The sequence below is a fragment of the Rhinolophus ferrumequinum genome, chromosome 10 (genome assembly GCF_004115265.2).
Source record: "Rhinolophus ferrumequinum isolate MPI-CBG mRhiFer1 chromosome 10, mRhiFer1_v1.p, whole genome shotgun sequence".
NCBI classification, from domain to species: domain Eukaryota; kingdom Metazoa; phylum Chordata; class Mammalia; order Chiroptera; family Rhinolophidae; genus Rhinolophus; species Rhinolophus ferrumequinum.
Genome location: NC_046293.1, coordinates 12,103,902 through 12,121,378, shown reverse-complemented (window position 1 = coordinate 12,121,378; position 17,477 = coordinate 12,103,902). Strand labels below are relative to the sequence as shown.

The window sequence follows — 17,477 nt, the reverse complement described above, 5'->3', positions numbered from 1 at the left end:
TACTTGAGACAAAGTATTAGGGTCTAAAATTGTTTGAACAGACCAATACATCTGAGTACAATGCCTTTTTCATGAGCGGTAAGTCCTGCTGGATATTTACACATCAAATTAAAATCCGAGAACCCAACACTCCTAGAGAGGAGAAGATGCCCATATAAGAACCAAGATGGTACAATTTGCGTTATCTCTAAAGCAAGAACAGGATAGCGGGGATGAAGGAGAATAGGACTGGGGGACGGGGAGAGGTGTGGAGCACCAAATAAGGGCTCCCCCAAATACGACCATGTCCTAATGCCCACTACCTGTGAATATGTTACCTTATGTAGCAAAAGGGACTGGGCAGATGCAAGGAAGGATTCTGAGATGAGACAATTGTCCTGGATTATCAAGGTGGTCCCAGTGTCATCACAAGGGCCCTTAGGAGAGGGAGGCAGAAGGGTCACAGTCAGGGGAGGAGAGGCGATGACAGAAGCAGAAGTCAGAATCAGAAAAAGTAATTTGAAGAGGCTCCACTTCCGACCTCGGAGACAGAGGAAGGGGCCTAAGCCAAGGAAAGCAGGCGGCCTCTAGAAGCTAAAAAAGAGGACCCAGCCCTGCCAACTTCTTGGCTTTAACCCGATGAGACTGATTTTAGACTTCTGACCACGAGAACTATTAAGATAATTAATCTGTGTTAATTAAGCCACTGAATTTGTGGTCATTTGTTACAGCAGCCACAGCAAACTCATACAAGGTAGCTGCTGGGATTAGTAGAAACCAGCTTTCCTGGCACCTCATCCAAGACTCCTGCCACGAACTCCCCCAGGAGACTCTGCCAACTGATACACCAGGGCCATTTTCTCCACCCTGGCAGGACTACCGACATTAGTTTTAAGATCAAAAGCTGGATGTAAGAAAAGCAGAGGTCACCTAAGCAACCGTCTCACAACCAAATAAAATTGTGATAGGTTTCAACTTCCCTCTCAGATTCCAAGACCTTCAGGAGAGACTCTTTATGGCCCAAAGTAAGAGCCGCAGGCACATGCAGCCCCACTGTGCCCTGCGGCTTGGGCACCATTTCCAGCCCCTCCCTCTCACATCTCGTCCTCTGGAGGCCTGTGCTTAGGCTCAGCCTAACAGTTGTTAATCAGAGGCTAGGAAAGCCCTTCATTTCGGATCTATTAAAAACTATTCAGAACTTGTATATTACACTTTCCATTTCATTTTGCATTCAGCATCCTGTGTTCTTATACCCCATAATATCCTTATTAAGGGATACATTTGGGCCATGGGCAGGAAGGTATCAAAGCGGCCCCCGAGCTTAGCCTCGGGACGCACTGAAACCTTCAGCAAACTGTTCACTAGCGCCGTGGAACAGTCTGAATTCACACGACTCCCAGTTCAGCCTCTGGGCTGAGGAGTGGGGAAGGGCACGCAAAGCTGGGAAATCACTCATGTTTGGACAAGCTCTACGTGGAGAAAAGACCACTCAATGCCCCTATTTCACTGTTCACGTGCCCCGTGACCCTCCATCACAATAAAGCAAAGAAAACGCGTTAACTTACAACTCTTTGGTGCTTACTGCGCTCTTCAAAATGGTCCGTTACCAGGACCCCATTTCTTCCTGTTGAAATTTATCGTGAAGGCTCTCAAACCACTCACTCCAGGCAGAGTTTGTGGTGGTAAGAACGGCACCACCAGTGGAATGACAACACGTGGGGGCGGGCTGAAGTAGTTCAGAAGTTAATAACCTGTGCCTCCCCGTGACACTGGTTTTAAATGTGTAGGACTCTGTACCCTCTGAAGACAGTTGCTGTGAAGGAAGCCCCACCCCCTCCCTGGCCTGCCTCCCTGACCACGAGAAGCTCCTAGCTCTGAGCTTCGGCACAGAGCTGCTAATAAATGATCGGGAGGGCAGCGTGTGTGAACAATTTTCCTCACATCTGAAAAGCACCCTTTTTCCACGGGCTGCTAATTCAGGCACAGCTGAACCCCACCTCCTTGGTGGGCAGAAAAGGCAGAGCCACACCCCCATGCCCATGACAAAAAGTGATTCCGATAGCAAATTATAGCATGATCTAATGCACATGGAGGTGTGCTTGAGCAGAATTACTCAAGTCCCAGAAGTAACATCACACCCCGGGGAAGGTGGGGCTCCCAGCGCCCTCACCTGGAGTCTCAAAAGCACAGATGCTCAGAGCACCAGGGGGCCTTGCCTACCAGTGCTTCCTGCTCCCCTCAATACCTTTCCAGTCGGCAGGTCCTAAGGACCCACTAAGAGCGATGCTCGGGCACTGGAGGGTAGAGATGGATAACAGAGTCTCTGGTCTCAAGAAACTCATGGGGAAATGGCTAGAAAGACCCCAAACAAGCAAACTATCACTTGGTGAGGGCTGTCCCAGACATTTCCAAATTAGGGGAAAAGGACATTGAATATGGCCATTGTCATGCGGGGCGGCCTGTGGGGCCTTGCTCCCCACATAAGCAACCAGGATGTGGCTAGGCCAAAAAGGAACGCCCACGGAGCCATCGGTAGGGGAGTCACACCACTATAGTCTCACTGGAGTCTGGATTCACACGACGTGCGACCTGGTGTCCGCTTTTCTGCCAACCAACCGTCTCCTTGCTAACCGCACTCCGCCCTGCTAACTGCAATCCGCACTTGCCAGCTCAGCCACCACCTTCTTGCTAGCCCCCATTTTCTGCTAGCGTAGCCACTGCAGTTATATTGGTGGCCAATGGCTCACTGGTTACAGCTGACGGCCAAATAGCCACAGCTGATGGCCATCCAATCACAGTTGATGGCCATTTACTACCCGAGTGAGCACCTTTCCACGTGAGGCCGAGAGCCTGGAAACTGCCCTCCTGGCTCTGTCACCACAGTCATGAAAGATGTTTGCTGCGAGGAAGGGCGGTGCCCACAGGAAGAAACAAAGAACTGGGGTGTTCAAATACCAACAAAACATCCCCTGATGAGCATTGTTAACTAATAAAGTTCACGTGGTCTTTGACAAACAGTTCCGGGAATGGGGGCATCTCATCACTTTCCCAGATGGTGGACTCCAACACCTGGTAAATCTAATGTTAGAACAGGCGTTCTTTCTCACCTTGAGAAAAGGCCCACGTTCCCATCGCTTTTATGCCTTGATCCTGGATCCACAGCCAGGAAGAAATCACAAGTCCATTCTCTCTTCCTATCATATTTCCCTTAATTGGAGAAGATTCTGGCCATCTCCAACTCACTCACATCAGATGCTTTGAATCATAACCTTGCAGAACGTCAGTGCCCCCTTCGGTGGGCTTCATTTTTACAACGTCATTTCACGTAGGAGATGAACTTCTAGAAAGAGGGGTGGTCGCGCCCCACATCACCCAGCTACTCTGGCTAATTTTAGGGCCTGAGACACCTGACCCCATCGGTCCTCTCTCAACATACGTGCAGCTGCAGGTAATCTAAGTCCAAAAACTGATGCTGAGAGCGTCTGTATCTCAGTGAGAATTCTAGGCGCTGTTCTCAGGAGATCCACTGAAATTAAACAGGGTTGAAAAATAAATAGACCCACGTAAAGTATGAACAGCATTTCCAAGAAAGCAGACAGCAACTCTGTACCTTATTTATGGCTCCACCTGCGTTGAAACAGAAAACTCAAGGGTGTCAATAAATGGATTGCAAAGTTGTGTTTAACTACAGAGAAGAATGTCTCCACAGGCCTTTCTGGAAGTGCCCTGACGTCTGCGGCAACTGGCAGGAACTCCATGCTCCATGGTGGCCTTTGTCTCCTGATAAATATGCAGCCTTTTCTAGAGTCCTGGGATCTCTGGGTCAGGAGGTGAGCAGGTCTTCCTGTCCAATTGCCCCCAATGCTCCCCTCCCTCCCCTCACGCTGCCCTTCTGTTTGCATCTCTCTCGTGTCCAGTATTTCACTACCTCCCAGAGCAGCTTATTCCAGCACTGGACAGACGGATCCTCATTATGATAAGCTTGACCTCTGGCTCCCTGCCACGTCCCTCCATAGCTTCCGGGGCCATCAGAGGAAGCCTAATCTCTCTGTCCGGTGACCACCCTTTGACTGTTTGCTGAAGCTGATCAGGTATGCCTGCAGCCTCTGCTCCTCCAGTGTAAACAGCCCCGATTCCTTCCACGATTTCTAACGGAACAAGGTTTGAATTGGCATTGGCATTCATCTAGATGCTTCTAAGGGGGTGCTGACTTGTCCAGACTGTTCTGAAAGTGTGGCGTCTAGGGAAAAAAACGCAGTGGGCCAGCTGTGGACTAACTGATACCCAGTAAAAGAAATCTGTCACCTTTATCATTCTGGCTAGAATACTTCTGTTAACACACCCACATCCCCCTGCCCCTATTTAATGCAGTTGGTGAGTGGGTCCCAAGGCTAGGATTTAGTGTTAAGCATCACGTTGCTAGACAAAGTACCTACCCAGAGTCTGTGCATGCTGCTATAGAGTATTTTCTCGGTCCTCCGTTTCCTAGAATCTATCTGCCAGTCTCATGAAATCATTCAGGCACAGATCACAGTCTCTCCATCAGCCAGGACTGGGCCGGAGAGCATGATGCTGGAAAGCAGCCTTCAAATTGGCATCAACCCATCACTAAGCACAGCCAGTTATGAATTCTCCACAGCCCAGATCAACTTCTAGTCTCTCCCCTGGGAAACCGTACCATTTAACTTTGGGGGGGCCATACCACCCCCAAACTTACTCCATGTGTTTCAGGGAACTCCTCTCTACCCTATGACCAAAAACAGGCACAAGGCTCAGGCCGGCCCTCAGCAGCCTCCCCCAATCACAGGGACTGGTCTCCAGACCAGGGGTGACCAGAGGGAATCCAACCAGAGGCAATCCTGGGGCCCTAGGAGAGGATAAACTCTTTCAACAGGCACTGGTGAGGATTAGTTAAAAGCTAAGGCTCCTCATGTATAGAAAAAGCAACCCTGAAAGAGACCCCAGCAAAGAAAAGTAGAGCAAAGGGATGGGGAGAAACTGAATTATAGAAACATCACCTGTGCCCCTGGATCCAAGCTTACCTGAAGCCTCTCCCACCTGTGAACTTCCTAGTTTTATTAGCCCCCAAGCCCCCTTCTTGCCAGAATCACTTGGGGATGGGTTTCTATCAATAAGCACACGTCAAAATTCTACAACTTCCATCACCGGCACCCAGAAAGGTCATGGGACCCCTTTTCAAGCCCCTTGCCTAAGTCTGCTACCTCACTGAAGTCTCAGGCTACAACCTGGTACTGTGCTCAACACTCCAGCCCTCGAGTCCAAGAATTCAGGCCCCATCTTGACTGGCTTTGGGGCTGTGGGCAGATCACTGAAGCTTATCTGCTTCCCTCTCCTCGCTGTACCTACTACCTATTGTGGAGAAACAGTTAACATGTATAAAGTCCTTATGACAATGCCTGGCAGGTAGAAATGCTCAGAATACTAGTTCATATTGTCATCAACGTCATTACTGTTGTTGTTGGTATTATTATTATTATTATTATTATTACTACTACTATTATTATTACCACTATCAGTCCAGTTATACTGTCAAAGTCAATGTTTTAATGTGTTAGACCTGGATTAGCATTGGGTGCCCTTGGCTTTCTTTCATGAGGGCTCTTCCATCACCCCTAGGAGAATGCTTCCTTGTATCTCTTCTAGGATCAACACCAACTCACCTTTCTCCCACCATCCCTTTGCCAAACACTAACCATCCACAGCACCGTGGCATAATATACTCTGTCTAGCTGTGCAGATGAAAGCTCCACTACTCCAGAGATGTACCGGGCAGGAAAGTGACAGGGGTGTTGCACTTGGCCCTTCCCTGCCATGCAGGCACATAGTTCCATCTCGTTTATATTCAATCCAGCTCACTTGGGGCCAATCTCAGAAAGTGAAGTGGAACTCCTAATTAAAAGATAGCCTTGAGCTGTCAATAAAATTATGCATAAAGAAAATGTTTAAAAACACAGTAGTGACTTCTTTGAGATGGCTTTTCATTTGAGTTCATTTTTCTTAACTCAAGTGTGGGGGTAAATGAAAAATAAAAAATAAAAAAAGTGTGTTCGTCAACACTGCCATTCCTTCCGGCCCCAAAGCTCAGAAAACCACCTTTGACACGCAAATGCATTTACAACTGCTGGCTGGAAAAATGCAAGTCTTGTCTTGCCTACCGATTTCTGGAGAGCAGTATGGATTAGCATTTGTTTTGATTTGTTTGCGGAGGGCACCTCCTCTGTTGCCTTCCTGTGCTTGGCCCATCAGGACGACCGCTTGAGCATCTGTCATAGCCAGCCCACCCCCCACAGCACCCTGGGCTTGCCTCCTCATGCCATGCGTCACCGTGTGCAGCAATCATGCGTTCACCTGTCTGTCTCCTCCACTGCACTGTGAAGGTCGAGACCCATCATCACCGTATGCCCGACTGACGGGCGTATGGGCACCTGCTTTACCTTCGATGTTAAATAACAGCCGCAACAAAAATAACAACAAAATGTTGAATGTGTGTGAATAAATGAATGAATAAATGGAAGAATGAATGAAACGTCTGGCTCCATGAAGAGCTAAGTAATCCCTCGGGGGTGCAACCTTTTCCCCGTATCAACACAGTGCTTGGTTTGCAAAGCTGGTATTTAACATTTGTGTAACCTCCACCATGCCGCAGCGTCCACGGGCACCGGATTTTGCTTTCACGTTTATCTTTTTTCTTCTTACATTACTGACTCCCTCCAGCTCCTGTGGAAGCGTAAGCATGTCTTTTCCTGCGACTGGGCACCACTATGCCATTGCTTTACACAGTGACAAGCTGGGGTTAGATGACTTGGAGTTCTCCCCGGGACATTGGAAAGCTGGAGTTCTTCCTTCCCTCCTTCCCTCTCACATTGGGAAAGTATCCTTCTTACCTTCATAGCTCCCGGCAAATAAGTAAAGCCAGGTGACGGCTGGGATGCAGAGAAGAGTCAACGAGACAGCCAGGAATTTCCGTCTCCCTCTACAGATCCCCAGCATCCTCTCAGAGGTGGCAATCTCTATTCCCAGCGCCGTTTCTCTGCCCGGAGCACGGAGTCCTCGGCTACCCTCATAATACTTTCTGGAAAGGAAGAGCAGAGGGGAAGGCTGAGTGTTGGCACTGTAGATGGATGCAAATAGCAGAAGAGAAATAGCCTGTAGATCCTGAATGTAGTTTGGCTCATCTATGATTTTCTGCGAACCTTTTTTATCCCAAGAGAGGATGCTGCAATTTTGCAGTCCATCAGAACTGAGACAGTTCTTTAAAAAATAAATAAAGGATGGTAAAAACTATAAGGTGTATCTCTCTCTCTTTCTCTCTCTCAAATGTACACACACACACAGAGACACACACACACACACGCACATATGCACGCACACATTTTATAGTTTAGTTTTAAAGCTTGAACTAACATACTATTACAGGAGCATTTAGTTAGCACACTCTGTGTATCGAGCACTAAGCAGGTGATGTGCTTTGAAAGCCTAGTGCAAGAGTTGGCTTCAGAGAGCACAGTCTAACAAGAGACGCCAACATGAAACATTCCCAGGAACTCCAAGAATGTGAGGGCTGAGATTTGGAGGAACCTCTGTGGAAAGACAATGAAGCTGCTGACGGATCCACGGGCTGTCAAGATGGCAGAACAGTGCCCGCGTTCCAGGCATGCGGGCTCACTGGCAACACACTCAAAGGAAAGGAGGCTGGATAGGCCACCACATCATCTGCAGGAGACTACATCTCAATCACAGCTGAACACCTAAAAACACTCAACAGGGACTGCCTTAATCGCTTTCACATTTAAAATGGAAGATTCCAGAAAAGCATGGAAACAATTAAAATGGGCAAAGAATGGGGAGGAGCATAGAGATGATCTATAAGTGGTCTGCGGAGGGCAACCTTTACACCACACAGATGACTGGCTGAGACGTGTTGAGAGAAGCGGGAGATGGTGAACCAGGAATGGGTGTATATGAAACAGCTAGTTTGCGTGTCCCGTCGGATATTCCCACAATGGGTCCTGCCCTTTGCTGTCACCCTTAAACTACGGATGACAATGGTCTAGTCGAACTGTCTCCCTTCCCCACCAGCCTTGGTGTTTCCAGAAGACAGGCGGTTGGAGGGATTCACGTGACGTTCCCTCAGACTTAGCACACTGCCTGTCATCTGCAGGTGTCTGATAACGGTCTTCTGAACAAATAAATGGAATCAGATTCTAACCAAAGGCGACCCTCTCAAGCTTCAGGAGTTTGTGTTCAGCCAGTTGCCAGCAATAAACACCTAATGGCGACAATCTCAACTGTCAACGCCAGGCTTTCTTCTGCAACCACTCTTGACACTTTTCTAAATGGCCCTCTTTTGAAACAGATGCGAGACCACAGGGCTGGAGGGTGTGCACAAGAAAGTAAAGCCAAAAAAAAAAAAAAAAAAAGCAAAATCCCTTTAAACGAAGACTGTTGATTTGAGAAAAGTGCCCCTCTAGGGAAGTTTTTCATTCTGAAGGATAGGAAAGAAACCATATAAACAAACTCTGCTAGTCACTAAGAATGAGAATCATGGAGACGCTTAGAAAGAGAGAAGGTTGGGGGAAGAAGGCTATGCAGCCAGACAGATCCAGATTCAAATCCACACGCCACACTTAACTAGCTGTGACCGTCGCAAGTCCCCATCTCTGGGTAAGCTTCATTTTGTGCATTTACGCAGTGAAGCCACACCCTCTGGGAGGGTGGTTTAGAGGCTTAAATGAGAGAATCTTTGGCTAAGGGACTAGCAATGACTGATCAGGCACATGGCAGGGTGATCCCCCTTTTCCTGAGCAGCCTTGCTTTTGTTTTTCTCTCTCTCCACCGCCACTGTCCAGCCCCACAGAGTTTAGTAGAAAACAGATCTCAACAAACAGGTATTGACTGACTTCCAAATGGGGGATTTAAACCGGAAGGAACGACCTACTCAATTCTCCTTCGGGATGTACCACCAGATTAAAGTCACCTTTTTTTTTACAGTTCATTTACCATAATAGTAAAGACAACAAACAGTAACACTTATTATGTATGAAGCACCTTTCTATGTGTTTTGCTTGTTTAATTCTCAAAATAACCTATTTTTCACCCCCATTTTATGGATGAGAAAACTAAGGCCTAGAAAGATTAATTAACGGGCCGTGGGTTACACACACCTATGGCAGAGGCACCTTAGGCTCTGCTTTCCCTAAGTAATTGATTCTAACAACTATCCAGGGAGCCTTTGCCTTTTGATCTAACTTCAATCCTTCATATTGAAGTTTATGACTATTTTCATTCCCAGGGTCAACTATATTACCCCTGCTTGCTTGCATTCCAAAAAAAAAAAAAAAAAAAAGTACAAAAGACAGAAATATAATTGGAAAACTGTAGATGAATTTAGACTTTACAGGAAAGCAGGAATATATATATATGGAGCTGAACTCAAGTGGCATCTACATTTAAATAACATTTTAAAAAACTGTTTAAAACACTGATTTTCCTCCCTCCTTTTCCTCTCTCCATCTGCATAAGTTCATTTTAACTGGCACAATTTGCACAAAGTTTTAAAACAGAGTCTAGTGTGGTTTGCATTTTATGACAACGTTGGGACCTGAAATTAAACTGAGCAGGTAAAAAAAAATAACCCTTCATGGATTTGACTTTTAAATGATACCTCAGTGCACTTAAAAAAAAAATGTAAACAAAAATCTCAATTTTGATCAGAAATTATTCCAGGAAGTCAATAAATCAATACAGGAATCAACACAAGAAGAAAGGAAGGAAGAAAGTGAAGGTGACCTGGAAATTTACATCCCAAACATGTGCAAAAGACCTAAGAAAATCATACTCTAACCTGCCCTTGCGTGGGGAAAGGGAGACTGTCCTACCTGTGAACCCAGAGGGTCTAAGAGCCATCTCTTATGCCCTCTCCCTCAAATCCAACATCCAGTTTCTCCTCCTGAACGTCTATCGACTCCCATCTGTCTTCTCCCATTTGTCTTAACCCACAACCATCACATTTATAAAGATCACTGTATGAGCCAGAAAAATTATCATGATCTGTTAAGCCACAAGAGCAGGATTCAAAGCTGAACACAGAATGTAACTGAAGTATCCTTCAGTCCAGAATAGTAAACTGTATGTACATATACAAATCTCTCCATAATTACAGATAGGAAAAAAGCATTGAACGTTATCTCTGGGTATAGAACAGGGGTCATTTCAATCACATGAATATATTTTGTTTCCTAACTCTTATACAAGGAGTATGCATGGCTTTTGTAATTTCGAATATTTAAAAGCTTGTCACATCTTCTTATTACATTGCTTGTCACTCAAAATATCTCAGTTCCGACAGTCTTATACATATGTTAGTTTTAATTTACGTGCTAGGTGTGCTGAGTTACCAGCTGCAGGATCCTAACTGGGGATATACCGTGCAGGGGTGGCTGGTTCCCATTTGAAACATTCCAGTCAGAAGTGGATTGTCTAGAAACATTGCACATAAAGAGGGAATAAAAATCTAAGAAACCTCCAAAAAGCGTCTAAGGAACCCAATAGCCAAAACCCTTCTGAGTCAGAGTCAGTCACTCAGGATCCCAAGCTGATCCCATGGGCATAGAAGAGAGTTGGGCCACAGACTGTAACTAGAAGATTGGCTGAATCCAATGTCAGTCACGCTCTGTTGCCCTAGTCTCTAGCGAATCTTTCTTGCAAAGAGATGTCCCAGTTCCTAAGAAGGCGAAGAACTGGCCTTCACTGAGCTTATAACACAGACCCTACCGCAGGACCAACAACAGACGTTAGCTTTGCTACCATCATTATTTGTGGTGACGTGACGTGGCACGTGACTGTACAGAACTCTCCAACAGTAACATGCACTCCAGTCCCCCCCGCATCATGTCAAGTCCACGCATCCTCAAATCCTGCCATTTTTACCTCTAAAACATGTACTCTCTCCAATAATACATCCAGTTTTACTGCCACTATGTGAACCCAAGCCACCACGATCTCATGCTTGTACCTACTGCAGGAGCCTCCTAACTCAGATCATACACGAAAGTATTCATGTTTCCCCTCGGCTCTTAAACCCTAAACCCTTTGCCACGCCTTACAAGGTCTACATGGCTTGACTTCCAAGTACTTCTAGGGCCTCATCTCTGATCACTCTTGCTTTCATTCTGCTCTATTCCAGCCACCCTGGCCCTTCCACTCCTGGAACACGCCGCAGGTCCTTTGCAAGTGTGTTCCCTCTGCCTGGACTGCCGATCCCTCTGCTCTGTGCTTGACTGAGGGCTTCTCAGAAGGGCCTGTGCCTGCGTATTCCCCCCCCCCCCCCGATCCGCTTCACTTTATCCGCCCCCATACTCTGGCCGTTTCCTTCAGGTACTCATCACATTTTAGAATTATACAGTCATTTGATTACTTGGTTCACGGCTTCCTCACCTACCAGATTTCAATCTTCCCCTTGGGCAGAAACTATGACTGCTGTATGTTCAGTGCACACCCAGGCACACAGGAGGCGTTCCTTGACTGAATGAACAAATGAATGAATGAAGGTGCTGAGAGAGCCTCGGCCATCAGGGGTCTTGCTGTCACTCTAGTACTGTTTCAGTAACTCAACTCTGCCAACCAGCTGTCTGACTGTACGACACCTGTAACAGGAGAAACAAATCCTCACAACGCCTCAAGTAGGTTCCTGCAGCAATCCCGGGTTCCTCAGACACTCTTTGTTACGCTGGAGGTCACTTGCACAGTTCACTTTAGTACCTTCTCTCCTTCCTCTGCTCCATGGGGAGGAACACACAGGAGGCACTGGCCTCTCCCGCTGGGCCTGGAGCGACCCTCTAGAAGCTACTTCCTCCCTCCCTCTCTTCTCTGCACATCAGGCCCCAAAGCATCTCGCTCCTGCATGGGATCCTTTAGACGCTCAAACGGACGTTCCTGATTCCTTCTTTTCATTTGGAGAATGGCATTTGGCCTCGAAGGCACTGTTTCAAAATTGATCATGTGAACTACAAGAGTAAAAGCCACATGCAACATGCTTTGGAACAAACACCATTCCCGCCAACTTAAGTTTGTCTTGATCCCGACAGAAAGTCAAATTCTCTTACTTTATGGAAACATGCCCTTTTGCCCTCAGAACCACTGTGATGTCCCAGATCAAGAGGCAGAGGCCTCACTAGGGTCTCCAGTCCAGTCTTCAACCACCTAGTTCACATAACCCGCCATTAGGATATGCGCCCGGCAGCCTGAGAGTGTTGCCCATCTTGTTTCTGTTAGATTAAAAACAAACTCTAAGGCACGCCGTATTTCACGTGGGCCTCACAGCATTTAGAGAAGATAGGGAAGTCAGGCCCTGGGCTCTGCACGTCGGCTGAGGGATCTTAGCCAGTCATTCAACATCCTGGAGGCTCCCATCTTTTTTTGTAAAAGCCCAAGCACGAAGGTTGCGGCAAGGATTGAGGGAGATCAAATGAGGTCCAAAGTAGGATTACGCAGGAACGTGAGATGCTGTAGCAATATTAACAACGTTAAAAGGAATTACTTGAATTGTAGCTGCTTGACCAATCAAATCCTAAGGATAGCATAGGCACTGCGGCGTCCTGGCTGTGATATCCACAAAGCAGACAGAAGGGTATCTTAGTCCATTCGGGCTGCTATAACAAAAATTCCACAGACTGGGGGGCTTAAACAAGGAACATGTATTTCTCACAGTCCTGGAGGCTGGGAAGCTCAGATCACAGTGCCGGCAGATTCCAGGTCTGATGAGGACCTTGTTTTCTGGTTCAGAGATAGCCATCTTTTTGCTGTGTTCTCACATGGCAGAAAAGGTGAGGGAGCTCTCTGGGGCCCCTTTTACATAAAGGCACTCATCTCATTCATGATGGTTCCACCCTCATGACCTTGTCACCTCCCAAAGGCCTGTCTCCAAATACCATCTCCTGGGGGGGTTAGGATTCAACATACGGACATTTGGGGGGTACATTCAATTCATAACAAAGCGGGAGAAGGAACTAGCATATGGGTGTGCCCTGCTCCTGCCTCAAAGCATGTATATTTGTAAAGAGAGAAGTATTAAAAAGGAAATAACATCCTAACATCTACCAAGGGAAAAAAGTAAATTGTGCTTTATTTGTTATTATAAATGGTGCAGTTTTCAATATATTACTCCTCTTTGTAAAAGAACCATTTTTGTTCTTTAAAAAAAGAATGTCCCATGAAATAAATTATATATCAAAATTTAGCACCAGGAAATGATTCTCTCATGAAGAACCAATATGCTTCCTTGGACAAGACAATAGCTGCTCTTACGAAACTCATCCTGTTTTCCATTCCCATTTCTAAAACGGTAAAAAGAGATAAGAGAAATTAATTTTAATAACATTTTATGTAACCCATCTGAAATATTAGCACTGCACTGTGTAATCAATATAAAATATTACTGAGTATTTTACACTCCTTTCTCATACTGTTTCGAAACCCAAAGCGTACGTTATAAGAACAGCACATCTCAATTGGAACTAGCTCGATTTTAAGTGCTCAAGAGCCACAGTGCTGAACAGGCTAAGCTGAAATATCTTCTAAGCCTTCACACCATCCTGTTTAGGAAAGTAAGTTTGGCCTCAGGCGTGAGAATAGTGTTGAAGCAGAGAACACAGGAGGCTGCGCAGTGATACAGGCTGGAGAAGTAGCAGCCTGGGCTGGTGGCAATGGGACTAGAGAGAACTGGATTTAGCTTGATGTGGGAGCACTCCGGACGGCAGACAACATTCATTGGGCAACTAGGATACCAGGGACCACACCGACACTTCCATGGGGTCTTAATTCACTCAGGCTTTACACCCAATCGATGTAATTCCACTTTCCAGATAGGGGCACTGAGGCTCAAAAGGCTAAGTGACTCAGGTCACACAGCTGGGAGGTTAACCCTGAGTTAACCCCAGGACTTCTGACATCAAGTCCAATGTGCCTTCCTTGGTGTGGCATTAAAAGCCTCCACGCTCTGACTCCTGCCACCTCATCACTCCACGTTCCAATGCTGGACCACCACCTAAATCAAGGATGCCACGCCCTCCTCTTCCTCGTAGGCCCGCTCCTCCTTGTCTACACAGTGAGCTTTTAAGATAATGGTTCTCAACTGGGGGTCATTTTGCACCCCCTCCACCCCAGAGGCATTTGGCAGTGTCTAGAGATATTTTTGGTAGTCAAGACTGGGGAGAATGGGATGCTACCAGGATCTAATGGGTAAAGGTCAGGGATGCTGGTCGGCATCTAACAAGGCCCAGCACAGCTCCCCACAACAATTATCTCGCTCAAAATGATAACAGGGCTGAGGTTGAAAAACCGTGGTCTAAGACCCCACCATCCCTCAGCGCGCATTTCTATGGGGTACCTGCCAGGAAGAACTGCAAATTCACTGAGGAAATCATTTCCTCCTAAGCCGTCTCCCTTGGCCTGGGCCAGTGGAATGCATTGATGTGCATCCCAGGGGCTTTCCTTCATTTCCGGTCCTTTCTATTATACCATACAACCCACATGCCACTTTTTAAGGGCCGGAAGTCAAGTTTAATAGAGATGTCAATAAGCAGGTGGTGTGAATGTCACTTCCAGCACGGAGCTCTCTTTGGGGTGACACAGGTGGAGAAGCAAAGAGGGAGAAAAGATAGAGAAGCAATCAAAAATTTCCACTTACAGCATTAACCTCTTTCAACAATGCATTGCCAACCAGATCTTTAATGCAAATTGATCTTTCCTGAGGATGTGCACTTTTCCTGGGGTCAGACTACAGCTCTGGAAGGCTGATTTTTGTTTTTCTTCTGAATGTTAAATCAGCTCTTAATCACATCCACGAGGCTACCCGTGAAGCCACCCGTTGGAGTGTTTTGGTCTTCGTTCTTTTGATTTTCATTCTGGAAAGGGATGACTTAAGCAGGCATGCCACACATTTTTATTCTGCTTAAGCAAACACTCTCAAGCATTTAACAAGGCCCGATACTGCAAAATGCACTTCAGTCTTCCCGACGATGGGCGGATTACGTGCCTCCTTTTCTTCTGTGTTCCAAGGCCTATGGAGATTTTGTGTAAACATCTCTTGTAGCAAATGGTAAAAAGAAGGCAGCTATGTCTTTCCCTTTTCTCTACTCCTTGCCATTCATGGCACTCCACGAGGCACGTGTTCACCGGGCATACATTCCATTCTGGGCATGGAACTCGGGGCTGGGGATACAGAGATGGATACAATCTGCTCTTGAGGAGCCTTGGAGAGCACAGGGGACAGACAGACACACACAGACTCCATGACCATGAGCACAAGACAGGATGGGGGAGACATGGTTCTCAGAAGAACACATGAGCGCTGAGCCAAAGAGGATGGCATGATTTCAAAAGGCTGGGGAGGAACAAGAAGTCATTCCTGGCAGAGGGAAATGAGGAAAAGTACAAGAGCACGCCTGGGACCAGGGAATGGCCTCTAGCCACTCCTCCTAGAGTCAAATAAGGAGCGATGGATGGAAGGGAACAAGACTAGCATGACCTTGAATGCTGCGTGAAGAACTTGAACTTCATTCTACAGCCCCTGTGCAGCCACTGAAGATTCCTGAGCAGGAGTTATAGCTTCTGTGTTGAAGAAAATTAACAACTCTGAGAACACTGTGAGCACTGGGTTAGGTGTAGGAAACACGCAGCCCAGAGGCCACCCCGCATGCTTCTTTCTGGTGGCTGACCCACCTGTGGGTCACCCGAATAGCAATGGCCTTGTTTGGGCGACATTTCTTGTTGCCGCAATGCTCATTTGGTCCATACATGGGTGCAACGGGCTGAATGTTTACATCCCCTCAAAATTCCTATGTTGCAATCCTAACCCCCAATTAGATGGTATCAGGAGGCGGGTTCTCTGGGAGATAATTAGGTCATGGGGGAGCAGGTCCCATGAACGGGAATAGTGCCCTTATAAAAGGGACTCTTTCTGCCATGTAAAGATACAAGAAGTAGACTAGAAGGCGGTCTTCACCAGAACCCAACCATGCTGGCACCCGGAGTTCAGATTGCCACGCTCCAGAACTGTGAGACATACATTTCTGTTGTCTCTAAGCCACCTGGGCTATGGTATTCTGTTACGGCAGCCTGAACAGTGACGTGGCACTGTGCTGAGGGAGGGGACCTCGAGCTGCAGGAAATACATCACCACTGGTCTCGGTGTATTAGAGCGACACTGTTGTCCTTTGCAAGAGGTTGGTTTGGGAATGGCCTGTGACCCAGTCCTGGTCACAAGTTGCAATGAAAGAAAAAGTCACAGTGTCACCAAGGCCACACACAGAAGGGAGAGTGTTATGAAGGAAATTCCTCATTTAGACAGACAGAAACATTATTGCCTTGGGTTATAAAAAGTATCTAAGAGTAAAGATTACGTGCTGAAGGGCCTTCTGATTTCAAGATATTTGAATTATACTGTGTGACGGTTCCCAATAGTCATACACTTTAACCTTTGCTCAATGTTCCCTTGATTTAGGCCTCATAAATATCCCTGCAATTAAACAAAAATGGCTTTTTCTTTTTATTGAGATAAAATTCACATAACATAAAATTAACCATTTTAACACGTACAATTCACTGGCATTTAGTGCATTCATTATTAGATAGCGTGCAACCACTGTCTTTGTCTAATTCCAGAAAGTTTTCACCTCTCCAAAAGAAAGCCCCCACACCCATATAAGCAGGCATTGCCTATTTTCCCCCACCCCAAGCCCCTTTGCTTCCTGCCTCTATGGATTTGCCAGTTCTAAATATTTCATATAAGTAATCTCATACAATATACGGCCTTTTGTGTCTGGCTTCTTTTATTTACTGTATTGTTTTTGACGTTCTGCCATGTTGTAGCATGGATCAGTATGCCATTCCTTTTTATGGCCAAATAATATTCCGTTGCATGGGCATACCGCTTTTGTTTATTTTTTTTTATTTTTTGCCCTTCCCCCCCTGTTTTTTAAGCCATTGTTTCTCAGTCTAGGTGTAGGGCACAGCTCCCCGGTCCACGCTGGTATTATGAGCCTTGTGCTCCCCCAGATGAGGCAGTGGGTCACCGGTCATTGGTCGGCTGCTCACAGCAGCTCACAGCAGCTCTCGTTGGTTGCCGGCCGCTCACGATGGCTGCCAGCCACTCACGGTAGCACATGTCAGCACAGAGCAGCCCACGGCAGCTCACAGAGGCCCATGGATGGCAGCACACAGCAGCTCACAGGACCTCTGGCCGCTCAAGGCAGCCCAGCTCCAGGGAGAGCCATTGTTCACAATCTTAGCTGTAGAGGGTGCAGCTCACTGGCCCATGTGGGAATGGAACTTGGCGTTAGGAGCACGGCGTTCCAACCGCCTGACCCACCAGGCCGCACCCGCATTTGTTTATTTATGGTTGATGGCACTTGGGCTGTTTCCACCTTTTGGCTATTGTGAATAGTGCCACTATGAACACTTGTGTACAAGTACTTGTT

The 17,477-nt window shown here is 46.7% G+C and overlaps 1 protein-coding gene across 3 annotated transcripts in view; it reads right to left on the bottom strand.

The window, feature by feature from the left end:
- Positions 1–17,477, bottom strand: part of LARGE1 (LARGE xylosyl- and glucuronyltransferase 1) — a 494,394-nt gene that overhangs the window by 358,993 nt on the left and 117,924 nt on the right. For 2 of the 3 annotated variants that reach the window (XM_033117375.1, XM_033117374.1), the window contains exon 2: positions 6,885–7,072. In XM_033117375.1, the coding sequence (XP_032973266.1) occupies positions 6,885–6,990 (106 nt within the window). In that variant the 5' untranslated portion in view covers positions 6,991–7,072. Of the gene's footprint in view, positions 1–1,544; positions 1,674–6,884; positions 7,073–17,477 lie in introns of those variants that run through there. The other variant, XM_033117376.1, reaches the window with a different exon arrangement.